At 40.0% G+C, this 24873-nt stretch overlaps 3 protein-coding genes and 1 long non-coding RNA gene across 9 annotated transcripts in view; 2 read left to right on the top strand and 2 right to left on the bottom strand.

Moving 5' to 3' along the window:
• The window catches only part of LOC142957471 (single-stranded DNA-binding protein 2), a 47645-nt gene extending 42295 nt beyond the window's left edge, over positions 1–5350 (top strand). For both annotated transcript variants that reach the window (XM_076099325.1, XM_076099326.1), the window contains 10 exons: positions 436–506; positions 608–675; positions 1035–1083; positions 1166–1201; positions 1304–1358; positions 1456–1526; positions 2828–2906; positions 3056–3084; positions 3202–3300; positions 3498–5350. In XM_076099325.1, coding sequence (XP_075955440.1) covers positions 436–506; positions 608–675; positions 1035–1083; positions 1166–1201; positions 1304–1358; positions 1456–1526; positions 2828–2906; positions 3056–3084; positions 3202–3300; positions 3498–3527 — 587 coding nt within the window. In that variant the 3' untranslated portion in view covers positions 3528–5350. The remainder of the gene's footprint in view (positions 1–435; positions 507–607; positions 676–1034; positions 1084–1165; positions 1202–1303; positions 1359–1455; positions 1527–2827; positions 2907–3055; positions 3085–3201; positions 3301–3497) is intronic.
• Positions 5351–12902: 7552 nt separating this feature from the next.
• LOC142957470 (uncharacterized) lies at positions 12903–13983 on the top strand. The gene is made up of 3 exons (XR_012956136.1): positions 12903–13103; positions 13265–13360; positions 13465–13983. It is a non-coding gene; the product is annotated as an uncharacterized LOC142957470 (long non-coding RNA).
• A 1688-nt stretch (positions 13984–15671) lies between these two features.
• f2r (coagulation factor II (thrombin) receptor) lies at positions 15672–19122 on the bottom strand. Its single transcript, XM_076099324.1, has 2 exons — positions 18915–19122; positions 15672–17771 (listed from the first exon to the last, which is right to left on the bottom strand). Exons 1-2 carry the CDS (start codon positions 19078–19080, stop codon positions 16561–16563), a joined length of 1377 nt encoding a protein of 458 aa, XP_075955439.1. The 5' UTR covers positions 19081–19122; the 3' UTR covers positions 15672–16560.
• Positions 19123–19260: 138 nt separating this feature from the next.
• Positions 19261–24873, bottom strand: part of iqgap2 (IQ motif containing GTPase activating protein 2) — a 30421-nt gene continuing 24808 nt past the window's right edge. For all 5 annotated transcript variants that reach the window (XM_076098799.1, XM_076098801.1, XM_076098798.1 and 2 more), the window contains 11 exons: positions 24148–24232; positions 23741–23973; positions 23531–23663; positions 22583–22685; positions 22345–22486; positions 21582–21669; positions 21229–21441; positions 20966–21126; positions 20670–20813; positions 20371–20479; positions 19261–19913 (listed from right to left, as the gene is read on the bottom strand). In XM_076098799.1, coding sequence (XP_075954914.1) covers positions 19800–19913; positions 20371–20479; positions 20670–20813; positions 20966–21126; positions 21229–21441; positions 21582–21669; positions 22345–22486; positions 22583–22685; positions 23531–23663; positions 23741–23973; positions 24148–24232 — 1525 coding nt within the window. In that variant the 3' untranslated portion in view covers positions 19261–19799. The remainder of the gene's footprint in view (positions 19914–20370; positions 20480–20669; positions 20814–20965; positions 21127–21228; positions 21442–21581; positions 21670–22344; positions 22487–22582; positions 22686–23530; positions 23664–23740; positions 23974–24147; positions 24233–24873) is intronic.

Raw genomic sequence — 24873 nt, 5'->3', positions numbered from 1 at the left:
AGCAGTATGCTCTTGGAGAATATTCAGACACACCACTTCTGCTGAGGTAAAAAGAGTCACAATGCTCTTACCGTTAAACTCAACATTATAATGAGAAGATACAGTAATTGAAGCTGAAACTGTAAATGTTATATGATGGTTTGCTCCAGACACACATCAAATTGATGTCCATCTTGAGGTTTTTGCATCACTACAGTGTCCAGACAAAAGTATAAAATACAAAAGTACACCAAGGGAACATGCTTGTTGTAAGAGAGTTCAGAAGACAATGACAAGAGTTGTTCACAGTATGTCAGGTAATGTAATCAAATAACCGTTCCATATCTTCCAGTAAGATGATAGGGGGAGACATGACTAAAACTGACCCCAGTCTGACCTGAATTTCTGGAAAAAAATGATGGCTGGTTGTAGTTTGACTGTTTTTCTTTGTTTCAGGACATCCAAATATGGGGGGACCAATGCAGCGGATGATTCCACCCAGAGGCATGGTACCGCTAGGGCCCCAGGTATGGGACCAGAGGATTTGTGGGAATATTTACAAAGCATTGGTTCTGATATTTACTCTCTTGTAGACGTAGCTGAGGACATTTGGTGTCTTCTTTTTTAGGGTTATGGAGGTGGGATGAGACCACCACTAAATGCCCTGGTTGGTCCCGGGATGCCTGGTATGAACATGTGAGTGATAATACAATCTACACACACACACCCACACACACACAGTGTAAATGACTCAGGGGGACAACATTAAATGCAAACAACCTTAATTTCTCACTACAATAGAGGGAGTCAGCTGTTTCCTTTCTGTGGCTTTAATTACAACTTCAGTGTATGTTCTTGGGTCTGGAAGTGGAGCGAGGAGCCAGCTTTCCACTATTTCGTCTTTTTTTTATCCTTTTCTTTATTACTTGTTGTTCCCCTTACCTCTCTCTGGCAACAGAAGAGCTTGTTGTTGCCAACTCTGCCCAAATAAATTAGAAACAAAGAAGCCTCCCAAAAGCAGAAAACTAAAGTGTATAACTGTGTGTGTGTTCCAGGGGACCTGGTGGGGGTAGACCCTGGCCAAATCCTCCAAACTCCAATTCGGTAAGTGCTCTAACGAAAACACCCAACAGAAACTTAAATGAATTAGAAATTACTTTCATGATTTCCTTCTGTATTTTTGCAGACCCCGTACTCTTCTGCATCTCCAGGAAGTTATGTGGTATGTATCGTTGGGTTCAAGCTGTGTCTGCTCACTATCTGTTCAGGCTGAAATTCATAAGTTCATGAATGAATCTTATGGAAACCAAAACTGTGATTTCAGGGACCTCCAGGAGGAGGGGGGCCACCTGGGACCCCAATAATGCCAAGTCCAGCAGGTACGCACTATGTCTTCCATGTGTGTCTGTCTGTTTGTGTCTATACATGTGTTTTTGCTCTTTTGTCCTCTAATTGTTTCTCTGTTTATTATGTCAGATTCAACCAACTCTGGCGACAACATGTACACAATGATAAACACAATCCCTCCAGGTGGAAGCCGACCAAATGTGAGACATTTCTCTCTCTGTGTATATCATTGTGTCTGAGTGTACTTAAGTGCACATGGTTGTAGAATTTATGTATGGCTGTAATAGTTCTTTGACATCAAAACATTGTTTTAGTTATGTTACAGCAGTGCCGGGCTGTGTATTTTATACCTGGGCCTTCAGTGCTGTCCTACTACATTTGAACCACCTCCTAATAACCTCATTATGACGCCTGCATGACGGGATGCTTCGTCATTAACAGGCAATGCATATAGTCAAAATCAATGTAATTAACACAATGACAAGAACAAACTCACAAGAACCAGTCAGAAGCAGGTAGAGTAACATAAACCCCAAATAACACGATTTAACAGGCCTCTGCACATTCCAGCAAAACTGCGGCGCTAACGCACGCATTCTGCCACACACTCGAGGGCACCATTCAAATATTATTCACATCAAAGGGAACAATATTAACCATATCAAAAAAACGACAAAAGCACATTACTTACCAAAGCTGCTGTTCACTTAAAGACAAAGTCCATCCTCCTTTCTTTGATTACAAAGAGTTCAATGACACCGTTGTTCAGTACATCCGTGCGGTTCAGTTCCAGTAAGAAGTCCTTCTCCATTCATGGACGCCAGTGATGACAGTCGAGCCTCCCCAGTTGTACTTCTTGAATACGTTTTGTTGCATTTGAAGGCTGAAAATGTCCGCTCGACAGAGGCAGTCGATTTTGGGATTGTCACCGCCAAACATGCCAAAATGCTAAAAATGTAATGCCACATAAAGACTTCTTACATATCTCTAAACTTGAACTCTAACTACTTACTACTCCTCTGCTAGTTTCACAACAGTGTGACGTACTTGTAGGCCAGCTAGCAGGCTCTGGCACGTCAAAGAATACGCCCAACATGTCAAACTAAAGATCTGATTGGTTGAAGACTATGAACAATATCGCCGTCATTTACTTAAACTGAAAAGAGATTCACTTGTAATTCTGAAGGTGGATTTTTTTACTTGGAGACAACATAGGGGCAAAATCTGATTGGATAAAAGCTCTGATTGGATAAAATCTCTCCTTAAAACCAGCTGCACTGGAAGCAGAGCAACTGAGGAAGACAGTAGCTGTGCAATGAGAAAATAAGCTATTAGGAAAAATATTTAGAATACATGTAGTGTATTTATGAAAAGTTATTAAATTATAAAATAGCTATAACTTTGTGATTCAGTCTAGGCCAGCAGAGAAGGCCTTGCTGGCCCTGACGGCCCACTACTGTGCTACAGGTATATCATTGTCTGCTGTGTATGTTCTCCTCAGTTCCCTATGGGTTCAGGTGGTGACGGTCCATTAGGGGGAATGGCTGGAATGGAGCCCCATCACATGAATGGATCATTAGGTACAGGAACAAGTAGCGTGTACAGTATGTGCTACATTGACACTGAATCTCTGGTTATAGTTTTCCCTAATTTGTCAAGTAATTTTCAGCAAAACAAGCATTCTTTTGATAATGGTTACTTGTTTTCATACTTGTGTTACCTCTCTCAGGGTCAGGTGATATGGACAGTCTCCCCAAGGTAAAAGAAGATATTTATCTACCTTCAAATGTATGCAATTGCACTGCATGTCTGATTTTTGTAGCTTTAATAGCACACAATTACTAATAAGCTTTGTTTTACGTACGTTTTTAAAAGAACTCTCCTGGTAACCTAAGTATGAGTAACCAGCCCGGGACCCCCAGGGAGGATGGAGAGATGGGAGGAAACTTCCTTAACCCTTTTCAGAATGAAAGTGTAAGTCGATTGTCGTCTATCATATGTGAAGATTAGACCGATCTCAAAACTCAATACCTAATACCTAACATAATAATGTTGAGCTGTTCTTTTTCTTTTTCTAATTAGATTTCTAATCAAGGATATTGTAAAACTGTGAAAAATGCTCGTACACACAAACTCAAACGTTGTTTTTTCTCCCCATCTTATCTTTGCAGTATTCTCCGAACATGACGATGAGCGTGTGAAGTCTCTGGAAGCAGGTTTGGTTCAGTCGCCCCGTAACCTGGATCAGTAAAGAGCAGAGAGACGGACGGGATGTGATGTCATCTAGGCCACTGACTCTTCCTCCACCACCAACACCACCTGCCTAGTTAGGACATTTGCCCTAGGCCCTGTCCTCTTACTATCCCCCCCAACCCTCCATTGTTTCTGCCCACGTCTCTTCTCTCCTATTGCTTCTCCCGTTCAAAGTGTTGACTCTGCTACATTCATCAGTTCTTCCTCTGCAACTATGAGACTGTACAAAGCAACCAAATTGAAACAACCTGGAGGAGAACTCTTTGTATATTTGCAAACAGTGTGTATGGGACTGTGCACCCGCTCCAGTCACAGACAGTGTGTCTTCCTTTTGCATATATATATATATATATATATATATATATATATATATATTAATCTAACTGGTTGTCACATGTAATATCTTTACATCTTTTGTCTTTTCTTGAAATTATGAAAAGAGACTTGGAGAGACATCACAATCATACCAGGAGGTTCTTTTCAACGTTTGTGTCCTCTAAATCTTTCCAACCGCTAACATTGTGTTTCGTGTTTTATACAATGGGTTGTTTTTTATTTTAAATTCCCAAACTCAGCCACAAATGTGGAAAATGATATCCCTTCAAAGTCAGCTCTTTAATGGTGATTTGCAGAAAGGCCTCCACACAACCTGAAATATTTGTCTTTATTTTGAATAAAGTCACATTGAATGGTAGCAAAAAAGAGGTTTGTTTCATGCTTAAAGCAAAACTATGTAACTTTTGTTGGTAAGGCCGTAGTGTGCTGAGTTGACCAATAGGGAGTTTTAGTACTTGTGAATTTAACGTACTGTTTTGGAGAGGAAGAATGTGTTTTAACTTTCAAAAGTTGCATAGTCTCACTTTAAATCAGTCCCTTTGCTGGCTGCTGAGAGATCAGTGAGGATAACACTGGGAAAGAGGATCTGCACAACGGTCCCACTGTACAAGATTTCTTTAATGTGACTAGGTTATCAAACAAGAGGGGGCACTGAACCTGCGCATGTTGTCATATGATTTGTAATGTTGTTTTTTTGTTGCTGAGGCCTCATCTCATCTAAACATTTATCCAAGTGATTTATCATTTTACATATTTGGAGTCACAGTTGCAAAATTGATACAACGGCCCACATTCTCTGGACATAAGATGTTCACGAGAGAGAGAAAACAAAGACCGATGAACAGTAAGAGTGGTAACTGTAAGACACAAACTTATGAAGTCACTTTGCTCACTCATACTTAATTGCCATCCGGATAAACTGTGATCTCATTGTGATGTGAAAGGTCGGTTGGTACAGAAAGCAAAAATATGCTTGTTTTTAATTAATGTTTTACATTTCTTTTCACTGCCCAAGATGTATTATCATCGTGTAGAAAAGGTTGATATGCCTGTGAACATTGTCCTCTCCTATTCCTTACTGCAAAGTGTACAGCTCACAAATGTAGCTCCTCTGTCTTGTACGTGTATTTGATATTATTATTATTTAAAGAAAATCTGGAGAGAACTATTGCAAAGAGTGAGATGGACTGATGATGCACCATCACAGCTGAACAGAGGTATTTTATTTCGTTTTTGTGTTAGATTGAAGCCATAATTGGGAGTACAAGAAGATGCATTTGTAAATTGGAACATGTTTTCTGTTTTGTGGCAGTATGTGGGACTCCATTTGTGATGTTAATTTTCTCTTTTTTAATCTTGTATTATGTTTTTGTAAATACACAGAGAAGTATTTCATGGGTTTTGAATATGCTAGTATAAAGCTTCTCTTCCCTTAGTCAAAGTGTCCGCTCTCTTCATTTGTGAGAACAGTTCAAGCTGCTGTCTGTGTTGTGGGGACTGCACACACTAGGACGACGCGGAAACAGCTCCCAGTCCCCTTCCAACTCCCCCACAAACTACAGGAAGAATGACAACAGACATTTAAAAAAAATAATAATAATGTGAGTGATGTCTTACATGTCTATATTAAGATAGCTAACGTAACTTTACGAATATTCATAATAAGGTCATGTTAGAATATTGGTATGACTTTGTAAACATCCAGGGCACGCCCTGACCTCCCTGAGGCCCGAAGCTAAATTCTGCCAAGGGGCCCTCCTACCTGACCTGTGAGCCATGTAAACCATTTGCCGATGACACACGGTTGCACCTGACACCACAGTGCTGCCACTGCAATCATCCCTCCATTATAACAGTTTGCTACATCAGTTAGTCTAAGAAGCCGTAGACCTATACAGAACAGAGTGAGGTATAAAAAATATTTATTGAATAGAGTATTTTCTACAGAGTCTTAAGATTAGTGAATATTAACATTAATAAGTTGTAGAATTGTAGAAAATGATATGTAACACCTAGCTTTGGCACTGCTGGATGTGGATCAACTGATCAACTCAGTCTACTATTTCTGTCATTGCTTCACATTACCAACTTCATAAATACAGTATTGTAATGTTGCTCTTGTAAACAGTTATCTCATTTTAGGAGGTGGGAATATGCTAGTAAATGCATATCAGTTTACGCAGTGATTTGAAGATTTGTGAATGTATATTGATAGTTTTTACAGTGGCTAATTACCCCCGCGTTTGGTCTTTTACCAAAGTCATAGCATTGGAGCGCATGGAACTCACATTTGTTAACTATCAAATCAACTAGTAAAAGTAGGTGTTGTATTAGTTGTACTAGTATTAGTAATAATTCTTACTATAGCAGTATCAGTTCTTGTAGTAGCTATTGTAGTAACCTTAGTAGTAAAAGTTTTTTAGTCGTAGAAGTCATGAAAAAATCACTTTAGTATGCAATAAAAATGCCTTAAAATGTAATGGTATACTATGTAATAAAAAATGTAGTGAAAAAGTCATTGTATTGTATGCCATAAAAATGTCTTAGTATAGTATGCCAAAAGTATAAAAAGTCGTAGATAGTCGTAGATAGTAAGCCAAAAAATGTTATACAAAATGGAATAGTGTAGTATGCCATGATCTTTTTTAAGTTAAAGTAAAGTTTAGTATTTCATACAAATATCATAGTATAGTATGTTATAATAGTAAAATAATAATAGTTTGGCATAAAATAGTCATAGTAAGGTAGTATATAGTATGCAAAGTAAATATACCAAATGAAGTAGTATAGTTTGTCATTAAACAAAGTATGTCATCAGAATGTCATAGTATAGTTTGTCATAATTTTTAAATAGTCTTTTGAAAATGTAATAGTAAATGGCAAATGGACTGTACTTGTATAACGCTTTTCTAGTCTTCCGACCACTCAAAGTGCTTTAACACTAGATGTCATCATTCACCCATTGATACCCATTCATATACTGAGGGCAGGGCGCCACCTGACTAACTAACATTCATACAACATTCACACAACATAGGCACAGCTACAGGAGCAACTTGGGGTTAAGTGCGTTGCCCGAGGACATTTCGAAATGGACTAGCGGACCCGGGGATCGAACCACCGATCCTGTGATTGAAGGACGACCCTGCTCTACCACTGAGCCAAAGTCAAATGTCACAGTATAGTATGCCATAGACAATAATAATATAGCATACCATAAAAAGCATGAAAATCCATAGTCATAGCCAGAATGTCACAGGAATACATGAACAAATGTCATCGTACAGTCTGCAAAGGAAAAAACAATAAAGCATGCCATAAAATATATATATATATATATATATATATATATATATATATATATATATATATATATATGTATATTATCTGTCAAATATAAATATAGAAATATAGTTTGTTAAAAGAAATGATACAATGTTAGTATAGTAACTCAAAATGTCACAGAATAGCATGACAACATGACATTTTAATAGTGTAGTATGTCAAAAAAGTCATATTATAGTATGTAGAAAAATGTGACGGTATAGTTTTTCTTAAAAAAGGTAGTATAATGAGTCAAAAAATCTCATAGTGTAGTATAATGAAAAAAATCATGAAAAAGCCGTCTTACAAAATGCTGAAAAAACTCATGGTTTAGTATGTCAAAGAAAATCATTAAAAACGTTATCGTATAGTATTTAAAAAAGTCATAGTATAGTAGGTTGATAAAAGTAAAAAAGTCAGTGATTTGTATGTTGAAAAAAGTCATTGTATAGTAAAGCAAAAAAAGCATTCAAGAAAAGTAAAACATAAAGTTATGGAATAGCCTGAGGAGATGAGGCTCGCAGAATCAGCGATCTCTTTTTAATCACTTCTTAAAACCTGTTTTTACAGACTGGCTTTTAAGTAATGTCGTCGCTTTACTGCTTTATTTTATTTGTTGATTTTATTAAATTATTTTACTAACTTTTATTTATTTATTTATTTATTTATCAATTGTTTTTTGGTTTTTTTTCATTTCATCTACTGTAATGTTTTATCCGGGTTTAACTCTTACCTTAGTTGTGATGCTTTGTTTGGCCTCAAGCACTTTGTAAACTCTGTTTTTGAAGGTGCTATATAAATAAAATTATTATTATTATTATTATTATCCTTTGTGTACTTCAATAGTATTGTAAGGTGTGCACCCAGGGAGTCTGAGCAATTTAAACATTGCATTTACCCTTTGGTCTCTTCAAAGACGCATTTGAACTATTCATTACACAATCCCTCTGTTTACTGTCGTTCACTCCCCAAAATTGTCTCATCCCACGCACACCCCCACAGCCCAATGTATATTTAACTTCCTCTCTGCTAGTCTTCGGGGTGGCCTTCCTGCAGGAAAACAGTTGTTCTTTTTCTGCTGTGGTGTCCAGTTGGCTGTGATTTTGACGTCTAATCATGTCTGTTAAGTTTGGTTTAGCTTTGCTGGCTCTCTCCTATCTGACTGCAGCATCCGATCCAGACTGTGAAGAGCTGCTTAAACCTCTGGAGGATCGAAAACAGGTGCGTTCCCCTCAGCATTTACATCCAGCAGATTCAAGTTTTCTTTGCTTTAAAAGACCACACTGGTGGTTTTGTATGATTTAACCTCACCTAATTATAACTTGTTATTGTTGTTTCCTTTTTTTGGTGATGTGTTCATGAACATCTGGGGTTTGAGAGCTCCAAAATCTCTTAATTAAGAGTTCTTCTTTGAGTACAAATTTGTTTCTGCACATCTGTGTCTAGGTTGCTGGAAAATGGATATTCCATGTCGGAACATCAGACAAGGAAGAGTACCTGGAGGAGCTTAGAACTCTGAACAGCTCATGGATCGAAATCTCACCCATACCTGATAGCAATGATATGACCCTTCGCTGGGGAGACAGAATGTAACTGTTGATCATCTTTTGAAAATGAATGTTAATATTTTTAAGGCAATCAATGCAGAAGGTATAGCTGGTGAGACTTACTCCAGTTTTAAATCTTCATTACGTTTACCTCTCCTTACTAGGGATGGAAAATGTCATACTGGAGCCATTAACTCCACCTTCACTGGAAACTCCACCAAGGTGACATGTAAGTAAATGATGAAACCTATTATCATATGTGCTTTAATCCACAGTTAAAATACGTAACAATGTTTTAATCTTGTGTTTATGTCTAACAGTTCACTTTAACGCCTCTGATCATGAGCATATTGGGAAGCACCTGGTGGCCTGCCCTGGCTGCATGCTCTGGACAGACACAATGATTAAAGCGGGAGGCAGTAATGGCAGAAACCTCTACCTCTTCAGTGAGTTCACAGCTGTCTGTAACTGTCAGCTTTTCTGTAAAAAGTAATTTTCATCTCAAATTTTCAAATTTGTTAACATTAACCCCCCCCCCCCACTCCCACTGCCCTGCAGCAAGGACTGGGAAAACGGATGACTCTTATCTGGAAGTTTTCAAGAAACAGGCTGCGTGCCTCAACTTCCCATCAGAGTTCCACTTTGCAGGAACCACAGGTGAGATGCTGATTCACAACTAAACGGACAACACTAAGGAGTAGTGTATGAATAATTTATTCAGGCACTTATCAAATTGATTCCCTTCTTCTGTTTCAGACATGTGTCCTGACGAGAGGGCGGCTGCCACGGATGTAAAGGAGGAAGAACAATAGAGAACGGAAGTTACTCTACGAGCCAAATTTAATTCAAGTATGCTCTCTTAGATGTGTTTAAACTCCCACTACCACTTGTGTGTATCACAGATGTCTTGATAGATGTGAAGGGAACACATGTTTTCCATTCTGCATGGGGAGTCAATGTGAGACAAGAGAGAGAGAGAGCTTTTTTAAGTTTGTCGCTGCCTGAAAGCAAATAGCTACTGAGCTTGTTGAAGTTAATAATCATGCTAGATTGCCGTGTTAAAGAGAACTGAATACACTAATTCCACACTGAATGTCAGAATCATAAATCATGATGGATACCACTTGAATGCCTTTTTCTTTCATGGATATAAAGCTCAATAAAAAAAAACATGTTTGCATATGAAAGAGAGATTCTGTTATCTTTAAAGAAGATATCAATAAGGGCACAAGTCCATTTATAGTTGACCAACGTGTTGGTCAATTCCAAAGAAGGACAAAGGTACAACTCAGTCTGCCACGCAACATCGCGAACACATATTACATAATATGAGATCGGGGATACAAGCGGCCGAAATAAGCTTCCTTCGTAGGGTGGCTGGTCTCAGCCTCAGAGTGACGAAGGGTACAAGACAGCTCCAGCTAGAGAGGGAGCCTCCTTGCCCATACATGCATACTTCCATAGGTGAGACATGTAGACATAGTACCAAAGTTACACAAAGGTATAAAAGGTAAAGTCTACATGTAATTGTAAAAATACAAAAGCATATGAAATATGATTATCTGATCCCCTGAACACCTCTCGGTGCTTCTATCTGTTTGTACTTTCTGGCTCTTGGCATTAATGGCCAACACCGCTATAGCCTCCAGTGAGAGCTTTTATGACTCAAAGCAGTTGTTATAGACTGTAAATAAAATGCTTGTTATGGGAGTCAAAGATGTAAGTACTAAGCAGGGCTGTGGACAGGCTGACTGCCTCATTAATGCAACTCTTGTTCTACCTCAACACTAGTCTTTTCTTGTTGGAGAGCCCCTTGAAGGACGGAAAGCAACACGTTTACATGGCTGTGAGAAACGTTTGCAGCGCTTTTTCCCAAGAGGAAGCGATAGATGGTAATAACATAATGGAATATACAGTACTGCATGTATGTGTTACATAACCTCCCCTCACTGTATTTTTGAAGGTTTAACGCAGATCTTTACCAAAGAGCCAAAGTATACCCACATACCCAACTGCTAGAACACATTCCACATTGTTTGACAGAACCGTCCCTGTTTTACAGATCAAACCGTCTAGATATGTGGCCTTGAATTGTAATTGGTGATTTATTACCCAATATTCACGACGGCATTTTGCAGACAAACACTAAACAGTTCAAAGGTTTTTTAGATGGCGCTGTCCAGCTGATCAACATCTGGTAAGTAGTGTGCTTACCAAGCACAATATTATACAAGTGAAATGTTCCTGAATGGCCCTGGTGTTTCACAGGAAGCACATTAAGTATTTTCTTAAACTGTGACTTAACACATGACGTCTTTTTTTAATCACTATTAGTAATGATTCCTTCAATCTACAAAAAAAGGGAGAACATCTTATGTAAGCTCTCACATTCCCAGAGGAAACAAAAAGCTATTTGACGTCAATGACCATCTTGTGTGTGTTCAACGACTTATTAAACAAAGGTATAGTTCTAGAAGGTATTTGTAACGTTTTCAACATTTCAACATTCAACAACAAGTGTGTCTGTGTGTGTGTGTGAGAGAGTGTGTGTGTGTGTGTGCTTGTGTGTGTGTCTTTCTTTTTATTGTTTCTGTCTTTGTGCCTGTGTGTGACTCTGTGCTGGGGGGTGTTCACACATTGAAAGATGCAGGGGTCTTGCTATTCAGACTCTGCCAGCTGGCTGTTATGCAATGGGATAACTAGGTTAAGCCCTTGCTGACTTGATGTGAAAAATGATGGTGTGTGTGTGTGTGGGGGGGGGGGCAGCCCCCCCCCCACACACACACACACACACACACACACACACACACGCACCATCAGAACACCATCAGAACACACCATCAGAACACACCATCAGAACACTTCCCCTGGTTGTTTTGAGGAGGCTCTAGCTGGCAGGATCCCTGACATTAGTGCTCCTCTCTGGCTGCCTGCTGTCTCGAGTCATGGATGCACAGCTGGTTATAGCGCTGCTGGCTCTCACCTCCCTGGGTGCTGCATCTGAACCGGACTGCAAAGAGCTGGTTAAGCCTCTGGTACTGGACAGCCACAGCCCTGTGAGTATCAGCAATAATTTGTTATGAGCTGAGGTCATATGTGAGGAGGCTTTGTAGCACAGCACTGTGTGTTAATATAACTTGTGTAAAGATTAAAATGTGCTACATGGTGTTTAAAATGAACTAAGGCTCTTAACACAATTGGTCATTCATTGTATCACTCTTAAGCATAGAAGTACTTGTGCACAAGCCAATCTGTTTTATATATTATCTTTGTTTATCGTTTTACATTAGTACAGCTCAAGTATATCCAATGTCTCGTGCATATTGATATGTCTTGTTTATCAAGGCTATGTAGCTCTCAACAGAAAAAGAACTGTGACATGATGTGCCTTAAGCAAAGAACTTTAGATGTTTAGTAGAAATTTCCATTTTTAATTAAATTGCAATTCTTAGCAGATAAACGAAAGTCTTTTATCCAAGGAAATAAACCAATATGAAGTCATTTATAAAACAATCTATCCACAAGGTCCAGTAAGTTGTTTATGAGATTTTGATCATATTGCAAACAAACCCACACATCCAGTTGCCAAGGGAGTAAACTTTCAATCTCAACAATATGAGAAATAAACTGACAAAATAAAGGAATGATATCTCTGTCTCTTCAAAAACCTTTTTTTTTTTCTTTACACTCATGTGAGTGAGTTGTGTGGATGTCTTGCCTCTGTGTTTCTGTCAGATCTACGGGAAGTGGGTGCTCCATGTGGGGTCGTGGGACCAGCCCGGCCTGAAGAACGACCTGGAGACGGTGAACAGCTCCTGGGTGGAACTGTCGGCTTCCTCAGACAGCGGAGTCATGTCCATCTACTGGTCCGACCGCCTGTAAGGACACTGCAGACATATTGTCATGTTCCATTTTCGCTCACATACAAATGGCAATGGCTAGGAGTGTATATTCAAAGGTGTAGATGTGGATTGTTGCTCCTTTATCTTGTTTTGTTTTTACTATTACAGAAATGACGAGAAATGCCTGCAGGGGTTAGCCAATGCCACCATCTCAGAGATGACCAGTCACACCACTTGTAACTATCTCTATCGATATCTTTCTGTTACACCCTGACTCATCACTGCTCTTTCTATGCCGTGTAATTGTATGCGGGTGATGCAGCCTTGTTTTTCTAATGTGTCACAGTTAATATCAATGGTCACACTTCATATCATGATGGGAAGTACTATGAGACCTGCCCCGACTGCCTCCTGTCCGAAGACACCACCCACCTCCCCGACGGCAAGGCAAAGGGACGATACCTTTTCCTCTTTAGTAAGGCAATCTTTCCCCCTCAAAAGAACTTGATAAAAAATATTTATGTGAAAATATTTTGGTCAATTGTTTCTTATTTCTGTCCTCTTTCCCCTGGCTTCTCTTTATTCCCCCCCACCTCTCACCCTCCCTGTTTTATTCCTCCGGCTTCTCTTTTAAAGCACGTAACGGCACTTTGGAGCCATCCGAGTTAGAAACCTTCAAGAAGCAGGCCGAGTGTCTTAAATTCCTCCCAGAGTACCACTTTGGAGGAACAGGTCAGCTGTCAATTGTGCTCTGTATTTCATACCAAATAAAATCATCAAAGCACATTATCTTCATGCCCCCTTCTTTCCCAATCAATGATGTTCTCCTATTTCAGATCTGTGTCCAGATGACAGGGCCCCTGCTTCACCTGCTGCCGAGAATACAGAGAATAATAAAACCGATGTTGCGCCTGCTGCAAAGTAAAGCAGAGCAAAGAGATGTCTTAGCCCTTTGAACAGCATGCACCCACCCAAACGCATCCAGTTGAACATTACCTAATAGTGTTGTAATGTTGTAATAGTGCATGCGCTGTGGAGTATCTTTTCATTAGTCCTGTTACAGCTGGTTTCAGCAGCAGCAGTGAGTTCAAGGCCTGTTGGCGTAATGTCATGTTAGATCTGTGGTTATGTGTAGTCTAATGACTGTGTCTCTGCCTGCTATGCTGTTTGACCGGTCATAATTTAGTTTAAGAAATGTGATATATGAATAGTTTAAGCAAATTCTGGCAGAAACGGTAATGATGGAAAAATCCACTTAAATGCCTCGTTCAAATCAATTTAACAAATCTGTGAATAGTAACTATTATAGTAACTATAACTATTTCCAACTGGTTGTGTGAAGTAAATAAAACAGCTTTCCGTCTCCCTCTGTGTTGTGTTCCAGTCATTTATTTCTACCGTTATTCAGGAAAAGTCTTTGGTTTCTGAGCTCCATTATTTCTTTGATGGTTTCCAAATACATTAGAAGATGCCTGACACTCTATTAATCCATAGAATGAAGAATAAACGCTCCAACAGAACTTCTACACCTCTTCCCAAATGCACCACCGTTCCCAGAAACTTCAACAAAGACTGTTGCTGGGTAACGTCTCTGGTAGGGGGAGAAAGGCGACGTCAAACTTTTTTAAACTGTCGCCACAAGGAGTCCACTCAGACCCACAGAGAAATAACCTTCATTCAACTGAAGAAAAGCCGCCTCGGGGCCTTTTTAAATGTCTCAGCAGTCAGAGACAAGCCTTGGCACTTTGCCTGAGTTCATTCAGGGGCAACGCTACAGGCAACAGAGGACTGTTGAGCTGGCCATTCAACGCTGCACTAAAGAAATCTGCATGGTAGTTACCTTTACTGGAAACCCCCTCCTCCCCATTATTAGCACTTGCACGATTACTTTTTTTTTTGTTTGAAAACCGAGAGGGAAAATGAATCAGCGTTAGAGGTTTTCTGTTGCAGCTTCAGCGACATCCTCTGCAGTGCTGCCGACTCTCCCTCTTTGCATCTCACCCTCTTCTCTGTCTGATCATGGCTCTGCCTGCTGCTGTGTTTCTGTTGGCTCTCACTTCCCTCAGTGCTGCATCTGCACCCGACTGTACGGACCTGGTCAGACCTTTTATACCAGACGACCCCAAACTGGTAGGTTTTCTCCATCTTATTTATCCCAAAGATATGTGATTTTATTTTAAAAAGCATATCTCCAATAAGTACACTCAGATATTTTTAATATAGTTATTATGCATCTTGACTTTTTATGTAAAGGTTTTTGGAAAATGGGTGTATGTGATGGGAGCTGGTGACCCCAAGCCCTACCACAAGGCACTGGAGTCTCTGAAAAGCTCCTGGATAGACTTGTCTCCCACTTCTGACAGTCAAGTTGTGACGTTACGTTGGGGAGATAACTGTTTGTAAGTTTGGTGATTTAGTTCATTAAATATGTTGGGCAGAATCATCCTTAAATATTGTTTCTAGCACAATACTCTAATGGTTAGCCTTTTCAAACAGCACGTTCAAAACAAAATGCTGTCACTGCATGTTCTTGTTTCTCAGCGATCGGTGTATCTCTGGGGAGGTAAATGCAACAGTCTCGGGCATTGCCACCACATTTCGTAGTAAGTAACATATGAGATGAAGCAGCTTATTTCTATAGCGTGCTATCATCAGGATTTATACGAGCATAGTATATCCACCACAGCTAACTCCATATAAATAATGTTACAGAATAGTAAGTCGCTCTGTTTTCCCCTTTGAAAGAAAATCTTTCAGACCACAAAGGACATATTCTTCAGACTTGCTCTGAGTGCCTGCTGTGGACAGACACCTTTCGAAATGGGGACACCACCGGTCGTTACATCCTGCAGTTCAGTAAGTCCTCATTGGTTTAAACACAGTTGGTCAGAGTTTCAAATGTTGTAACTCCTTTTAAAATCTCGCCTTTCTACCAGCGAGAACTGGAAAAAAAGATCCCGAAGATGTTGAGATTTTCCGGAAACAAGTCGGGTGTCTGAGCTTCCCAGAGAACTTCCACAGCTACGATGGTAAAACAGGTCAGTGAGTCTTCAGTAAACTTTAATGACTGTCGCTAAAAACAAAACTGTGCTTAACTGGACACTGCAACTCACACACAACTTGCCACAAGATGGAGATGTTTTACTGTAAAATGCAAAATTGAGATATGATTACAGTTTTTTTTTGTTCAGCAAACTTGAAGTGCATGAAGTACAATGCACATGGTGAGGAAATGGAAATGCTGCCAACATTTTCCATGATGCCGAGGAAATGTTTGCTCTCTTCTCTTAAAGTTTTTGTTTTTATGTTTCGTTTCAGAGCTCTGCCCCGATGACAAAGAGAGTACAGAGTGAGCAGCAATACAAAAAGATGGAGATACAGCAACATAAGTATTAAGCAAAATATGTATAATGTAGTTTTGTATTAGGATTGAATTATATATATATATATGTTATGAATGCCAGTGCAGTTCAATTGATTACTTATTTTACATATACACATGTATACTTATCAAAACCTATAGCAGATTTTTGTCGAACAATAATGCAGCTACTACATAACTTGTAATGTCTTTCAGATTAAAACTCTATTATTATTAACTGTGTATATCCTATGATTCACTGAAAACAAGAATACGAAACAAAAATATGAAAAGAATGGCAGAACATGTTGTGATATGCTCTCTGTGACATGAAACAAACATATCAAACACTATCATACCGGTGGATATATTTTGTGATAGCAAAATAACAAAAAGCTAATTGGTTATCCAATAAGCTAATTTAAGTGGACATATGTCCAGCACTACCAGGCACTGGACACACTCTTGTCATCCAACCCAAGCATTTAGATTGTTTACATACATGGACTCTGATATATTATACTGTAAGTACAGGTTTGAAAAGTGTCTTAGAAGCAAGCATCCCATGGAGTTAAGCCACCAGCCTGCTGTAATGGCTCCCCAGGTCAGTTTGAATGCTCTCCATCTTGCATGACCTGCTGCTGTCACTCCGCTCGCTGGTGCTTGTACTCTGTGTTCCTGAGATGCTCTTCGCTTGTGCCAGTCGCCGACATCCGAGCAGCGCTGCCACCTGCTTCTGGCACTGAGAGGAGGCAAAGTAATACAGGACTGGATCCAAGCAGCAGCTGAGGCTTCCTACACACATAGAGAGCAGGTAGGCTTGGTAGGAGCTGTCACTGGACTTGTGGGACAGCTGAACGTAGTGAACCATCAGGATGATGTTGGTGGGGGTGAAGCAGACCACAAACACCACCAGCACGACCGCAGCCATCACCACGGCTCGAGTCTTCCTGAAGCGGTTCTCCACATTGGCTGCTGCCAGAGCCTGAATAATACGGACATAACAAACGGCAGTGAAGACGAGAGGGATGAAGAAGAAGACGGAGGAGTAGATGGGGAAGAAGTAAAGATAGTAAGCTTGTAGTTTTTCCACATCCTGCACATCATGGCAGGTGGTGATGCCCAAGTCTGACAAATACATGGTTTGCCCAGAGATGAGGAGAGGGGATACTCCCCCGAGGGCCAACAGCCACATGGCAGCGCACACGGCTGAAGCCGTCTGAGGGCTGCGCCACGTCAGCGAGTTCATGGGGTAAACCACCGCCAGGAAACGGTCAATGCTGATACACGTCATGAGCAGGACTGAGCAATACATGTTGCAGTAGAAAGCTGCTGTGACAACTCTGCACATGAAGGAGCCGTAGATCCAGTTGTTGCCATGATAATGGTAGGCGATCTTGAAGGGAAGGAGCAGGCCGAACAGCAGGTCAGCACATGCCAGGTTCAGCATGTAAATCACCGCCGGTTTCCTGGGACGGACGTGATGCATGAACATCACCACGGCTACAAGGTTGAGGGGCACACTGACGACGAAGACGAGGGTGTAAATGGTGGGAACAAACCTCGTTGCCAGGCGACCCTGGAGGAAACCTTTAGTTTCCTCCGAGACAACATAGTGCTTCTTGGGGTGGCGGTGGGGACTGTGTCTTTTCACCGGCTCCTGCTCCGACCCGGAGCCAGACCCCTCGTCATCCCTCAAACTGTCCAACACGGACTGGTCAATGTATTCATCTGTGACTGTTTCAAAGTGACCAGCGAACGTCCGTGGGAAGAGCGCTGAGCCTTAGAAGAGACACAAGGAAACGGAGCAGAATCAGAAGTGTTCATGTGACACATTCTTTGCACAATAGTCCATTCTGACTGAAGTGCAAATGGAATATTATAATAAACAGCACTGTTACCCACACTTTTTAAAGGGTTAAGTTACCCAATTTTCACTTGCATCTCTAGTGGTATTTATGCAGATTAGTTTTTTTTGTATGTCTTTGAATGTGAAAGGTCTGTTACTCTGGATAATCTACAGTACAGACAGTTTATGTTTTGCATTTGTAGATAAATCCAGAAATAAGAGAAACTGTTGTTTTTATAATTTGGGTAACATGTCTCTTGACAAGAATATTTTCATAACTTCTGACTTTTCACAAATACATGATGCAGCACTACACATCTTTAACGTGATAGAGTTCAAATGAGTTCAGTATTAACCATCTCATTTTAAGAGAGAGACGCTCAAAAGATTATTGAGTGACCCGTTCATAATTTTCCACGACCAGTGATATTGGAAGAACTATTTAAATAATGTCCTTAAGTGAAAAATGTAAAACCGCATTGTAAAAATACTTTTACTACTAAAGCCCTGCCCAAAAATATTTGGTCTACTTGTGAAACTATATAAAGTATTATCAGCAACAGTAACCTAACCATCAACAAAAATGTAATGGAGTACTTGAGAAAGTATAGGCCTATTGAGTTATTTTCCACCACTGTCCACGGCCTGCTGTGTCGACTACCAGACTCACCAAATTACAAATTATTCGACGATAGTTCTAAAAAATAAAAATCATGTTTTAGGGTTCTCTGGCACATTCTTGCAGTCTCCGTCACTAATCTGTTCAGGCATGTTGGAAACGTGAAAGCAATGTCATTCCTGCGTAAACAGCATTTCTGATACTCGTGGCCACTGTAATTACTGCAGATATATATATGACTTATGAAATTATGGGCGACAGTGTCATTCAGACGAAGCAACAAGTTGCCACATTTACTTTCAATTAGAGGGTTGGTACAAATACACTAGCCTAAATGTCAACAGGTAATTTGTAAAACCCAGCAGAGTACAAGCCTGCAGTCATACACGATCATACAATAATCAGTTATGAACTATCATAGAGTTTTAAATAGTTTATAGTTTAGAAAGCTGCTTACCATTTTGGGAGGAGAGTGCTGATCTCTGGAGGGAAAACAATACCAACAACGCTATCGCCAGGTGAACCATGGCTTCACTGTATGTCCTCCAGGAATCTAACACCTGCAACTGGGATGAAATGATCCGTTTGTCTGACGAGTTACTGAAGTGTTTTTCTGCCAGCATCCAACATGTTATTGCAGAGTGGATGATACTCCGCCTCCCCTCACATCTCCTCCCCACTACACTGAAACAATGTGTACCAGTTCTTCAGATGAAAATATTTGTCTTCAAAGAAGTGGAAGGCTGGCAGATATTACAACTGAGAAAGAGAGATGATAATATGTCTGACACACAAGAAACAAATAACTGTAGACATGTGGAATTTATTATGCACATTGTTTGAACATTATAAATCACTTATATACTGAAAATACATCAGTTGTAGCTTTTAAAATGTTTAGATGTTTTGTTGATTAAAGCATGTTTCCCAATTAAAAGGCACTGGTAAACTACAGTATTTCGTATAGCCATGCAGGCTGGAAAGTTGCTCCAGAGCTCCATTTCTGAACTAATAGACAGTTGGTTCAACGTACAAGGTAACACTTACAGTGGGTTTCCTAGCTGTTACATACAAAACATTATTATTATTTTAATTTCATTCTTAAAAATACACAACATTTACAATTACCACATGGAAAAATACAACGCGGAAACCTTTAGATGAACAACATTTAATTGATGTGTGATCCATGAAATTATAATTAAAGGAAACAACGCTGTCCTGCACCATCTGATGTTTGCTGACTAAATGCAATTTTGTTTAACAAACTCAGTACTGTCAGAAGGCACAATCTCGTTCCACTTCCTCTCCTGTTGCTTTCTCCCACTTGTTCTTCACTTCCTCACTTTCCATAGAATTTTTTGTTTAGGAGGAAGATGAGTAAATTGACGTTGACTTTGGCTTTGTCAAACATCTTCATGACGGACACGCCTTCATACTGCAGCTGAAGGAGGTCCTGGACACAAAACACAAATAGATGCAATCAGAAACAAACGCACAAAAAGCTTTTCAACTTTTCATTCATAGAGACGAGGTGCTAATTTGGCAGATTTGTACATGTTGGTAGATTAGATAATTGTAATACCGTCCTTTAAAAGACATTTTCAGTAACTGTTTTACAAACACTTTGTGGCCCTGACTTTACAGCCTGGTCTACTCCATACACACCTTTATTCATAAACTATATATATCTAATGTTTGTTCATACTCGATACAAAAATGCATACAGAGAATGAATTACAACAAATGTGTCCACTGCTGTAGTCTACATCGGGAAATGTTTGCTTTGTTTCTGTGATATTTCCTGCTAGGAGTCTGATGAGTGGACATTTAACCATCTGTCATCAAGGTTTAGTGTTGACCAGTGAGCTGCTTTATTTCATGAATTTCTGACGCACTTGGGAAATGTTTACCTGGAAATGAAGCTGGACTTTTTCCATCTCAACTCCCATGAACTTTGCCTTCACCTCAAAATCCCCAACTTCCTCAGTGGGCGAAATGTCAAACATGACATTTTTGAACCTGAAAGAAGAGAAAGAGGCAAAAACATGAGATTAAGGAAAAAGAGTGACACAGCACAAAAAAAAGTTGGTTGGGTCATCTACACTGTAATCAAAGAGTCTCTCTATGTCACAGCCCAACAACAGAAACGTCACTATAGGTGGAGTAAATGTTTGTAATCTAACCCAAAGTGATGCACAGCTCAACTCACTGGTTCGTCTGAAGTCCTTCTATTTCCAGGATCACTCCTTTCTCGTGCAGCCTTGCTGCAGTGTACTTCAGAGACTGTGGCTTCCACTTCTTACTGCCCTTGTTCTCTCCTTTGCTGTCCAGTTTTATAGATCTGCGTGAATTCCTGGACCAACAAAAGACAGTACACACATCAGTAAAAATCACAAGAAATCTCGTCGCATACATCAAACCATCCACAAAGGAAGCAGGATTATTATTTATTATAAAACTCTTCATCCACAAAAGGTTTAAGCAAAGTAAAAAGGTACAACTCACTTCCGATTCAGGTTGTCCAGGCAGGTCTTGATGTACGCATCGTAATAGTTCATCTGGTCCTGGTAGAAGGCTGTTTTTGAGTTGAGTGCCGTCAGTGTCTGCTGGAGCTTCACGAGCTCGGCCTTCCTTCTCTGTCTGTAGCGTCTTTGGTAGCGGATGTCCTGTCAATGCACTTAACAATCTCAGAAGCTGAACAGGCCCAACAACACATGTAGCATTGGAGGCAGGCATCGTCCTATGCGAATGAAGAGCTGCTTATGTACCTTCGATATGTCGTTGACGAGGTCCTGGTATTTGTTACTGATGGTGAGAACGCCAGCCTGCTCCAGGTTCCGGAGGTTCCTCAGGATCTTCCTCTTCTTCTGCTCAAGAGGCAGCTGGCTGTCCTCCAGTACTGCTGGGCTGCTCTTCAGACCTTCTGGTGTCAGAGCGTCCTGGACTGCCCGTCGCTCGACAATCTTAGTATGCTCCGACTCCTTCAAGAGCAAAGTCGTGTAAGAAGTGCATAAAGCTGTTAGAACTTAACACAAACATCAGTGCATGTACTCATTTCACAAGAAATGGCTGTTGGGTAAACGGTATGGGTAACGAAAAACAAGATGGAAGAAAACATCACCTGTGAGACAGTAGCCGGGGTCTCAAGAATTGCAGGTAAGGTCTCTCCATGTTGAATCCGAACCACAGCCACTATAAGCTTTTTTGTCCTGATACACAGAATAAGAAAATCATGAAGAGCTCGACGGGTTTATTTCATTTCAGTTGTACGTAATGTCACCTAAACCAAACAATGAAGCTGTTGTCATCTGATGGCAGAAAAAACTCAATTTCACTGACTTGACTTCAGTAAACCTGTTGGGGAAAGGATTGTTCATATCCAGACATGCAACATGTGTGATGCCACAAACTGCAGCAGTTTTCACGGCAGAATTGAACCGTCATTCCCCGTGAACCGTCACGCCAAAGAGGAAGAAAGAGACCAACTCTCTGTGTTTCCAAACGGATACATGTTTATAGGAAAGATAACCCTGACCACCATACCTCTTCCTCTTTGACAGGAAACGATAGAGAAGCAGGAAAGACAACAAAGACACGCTACTGAGTGATAGCCACAAAGAAACACACGCTGTGTCAAGAAGAGTTGAGTACAGTGCATCACAAGACAGCCTTACTAATCCCCAACTCTGTGTTGAGGACTGTGTGTGATTCAGGGTAATGGTTTTAAATATACGTCATAATCTGGATCATGGCACCTGATTCTTATAGATTATCATAACATAAGAATTCAGGTGATTGCAACATCAAATTGCACTTTTGGACAAACTTATCCACAGGCTTTGAATGAAGCAGTTTGTCTCGGCATCCTCTCACAATAAACGTACTTTATCATGAGAGTCTTCAAGTCTTTGTCGTCTCCGTCCAGCAGCTCGTTCTTGCTGGTTAGGGTGAGGGAGATCTCGGTCTTTGCCAACTGGCTCAGAGCGCTCTCTCTGCTCGGGTCATTTGGGTCTACCGCTCCTTCACCTGAAATAGAACACAACGTGTAAAACTGGTAAACACACTAAAGACAACTTGTGATTAAAAGTAAGAAATGATATATGTATGCATGCATGACAGTACCGAGCAATGTCTCTACATCAGGGACATCTCCAAGGTCCTGCAGCAGCTCATGCAGCAAGTCATTGTGGTCAGGGGAGATGGCCTCCAGATGTTCCAAAAGCAGCTGAACAAATACAGATGTGATTAGTCCTGTATATCTAAATAAATAATATTTACTGCATAACTTATCACAGAAAAATATTATTACTTAATGAATGAACCTTGTTAAATGTATCCATGGAGAAACAATGGAACACATTCATGAGAGAGTTGGAAATGTATACAAGTTAAACCTCTACCTTCTACGACTAAATGTTGAAAAATTCAATACCTTACCTATTAAATATATATATATATATATATATATATATATATATATATATATATTCATATAAGAAATGAAGTGGCTGTGTGAGAAACAAGTGATGTAGAAGAACAATACATGCTAACAACAGGAGGCAACACGGAGCCACAATCGCTGGGATTTTAGCAGTATGGGAAATGTCGATCAACTGGGTGCTGAAATGATATTTCAAGTCTAAAAGCTGTTGCTTTAACAACAAGAAACTTACTAAGACTTAGAAACATGTCGTGAATATTTAAACACTCAACTATTTGATCCAAATTCTTAATTTTCTCAAAATGTGGTATGAAGAGAGAAAAGAGTGAATTCCTGAGTAGTACTGCTGTTATTAGCAGTAGTAACGCTAGTAATGGTAGTGGTAGCAATACTAACGTATGTAATACCAGTACTCGGTACTAGCACAAGGAATATAGTCACTAAAACAGCCAGATGAAAATGATACTTTACAGTGACTTTACAAACGTGACACTGACTGACAGAAAGAATGAATCTTTTAAAATGATGATGAATCATAAGCCAGTGCACGTACGCACTTTATAACACGGCATGTTTGGTAAGTTCATATCTGGTCTAAAGGACGTTAGAGTCATTTTGCTTGGGTTTACCGAGTGGGTATTGATGACCTCATCTATTGAGATGTAGATGATAGGCTTGCTTAAAGTCACCATGTCTGAGTATTCATCAATATTAAACTTCTCCTCAGGTTCAGGGACATCACATGCCGACTGGAAGAATACCCTGAAAGGAGAGGAATAGCAGCAGTTAGTGGTTATAAGTCTCAATTATTTCGGACATATTAATCTCTCCTTTCTTACCTAAACTTCTCATACGTCTGAGATATGTAGTTGTTCATTGAAGTCATATGTGCATTCTCGCCCTCAAACAGCTTATTGGCGGCAGCGTGCTGCAGCATCTTGGCCACAGATCCCAGGTTACGCCGCTGGTCTACGTGGAGCTGCCCTCCTGCCGACATGTCGATGATGTCGAAGCCATCCGGGGCCACGATGGCTGGGTTCATGTAGCGGTAGTAAAGCAGGTTTCCTACAATCTGTCATGAAAAGAAGAGAAGGCATCATTAACACCTTTTGCTCAATGAAATTGCACTCACCTCAGCATGCTCACAATAATCAAGGATTCAGAGAGGACTGTGTGGACAGAAATCTAACAAACTGTGCTGTAAATAAAAAAACAAATATATACGTATACATCCGAGGGCTTCTACCTTCATCAGCTCATCCTCTGAAGCATCTGGGAACTTTTCATGGAGGCTGTTCTTCAGAACTTTTGCTACGTATCTCATACCATAACTACATGCAAAACAAAAAGCATTGATGGGACATCAAACACAAAGCGACATGCATTCACATACTACAGGAGACATGGTATAGAAAGCTCATGACAGGGATATTTGCATTAATGACGGCAAGTATTGATGGCTTTCAGCTTTTCTATATTCGTATACATATATTCATAGCACCATCTAGTGGTATATAGAGTCTTCAGTTGTTTTTGTCATTTCTTTTAATTTAAAGAACTAATGAAAAGATGAGTATTGGTGTGGCTGATGAAGCACAAAGCAGAGTTGTATTTTTGTGTTTGAGCAACTGACCCGATGACTGCTTGCTCCAAAGCAATGGTTATCTAATGACCATGTCCCAAAATGCAGCTGAAACCTTAACAACCAGAATGATGGCAAATGACACACCAAAGCATATTATCATAGCATGTCTCGCCCTATTTTAGTCACATTGCTCTCATTGTATTGTTGAAATAGGAGAGAAAAAGACTCAACAGCAGCATGAAAACAGATTTTAAATCATGTAAAGACAAAGAACTAGTTTTTTGTTTCCTTTCCATGACTTTCACCACCTAAACTTGACATATGATTTAAGAATCCAACTGCACTTTGAAAGCACCTTGACTTACAGTATTTTCTGTTGAAACAACA

Source organism: Anarhichas minor, unplaced genomic scaffold (genome assembly GCF_050575085.1).
Source record: "Anarhichas minor isolate MPS153535 unplaced genomic scaffold, ASM5057508v1 ptg000025l, whole genome shotgun sequence".
Lineage (NCBI taxonomy): Eukaryota > Metazoa > Chordata > Actinopteri > Perciformes > Anarhichadidae > Anarhichas > Anarhichas minor.
This window is presented reverse-complemented; position numbering and strand designations above follow the sequence as displayed.

Excerpts from the sequence above, each read along its gene's own strand:
- f2r (XM_076099324.1), bottom strand. The coding sequence starts at position 19,080 with ATGCTGGCAGAAAAACACTTCAGTAACTCGTCAGACAAACGGATCATT. Across the intron at positions 17,772-18,914 it reads AGCACTCTCCTCCCAAAATG|GCTCAGCGCTCTTCCCACGG; the intron begins GTAAGCAGCTTT and ends GTCTCTTCTAAG.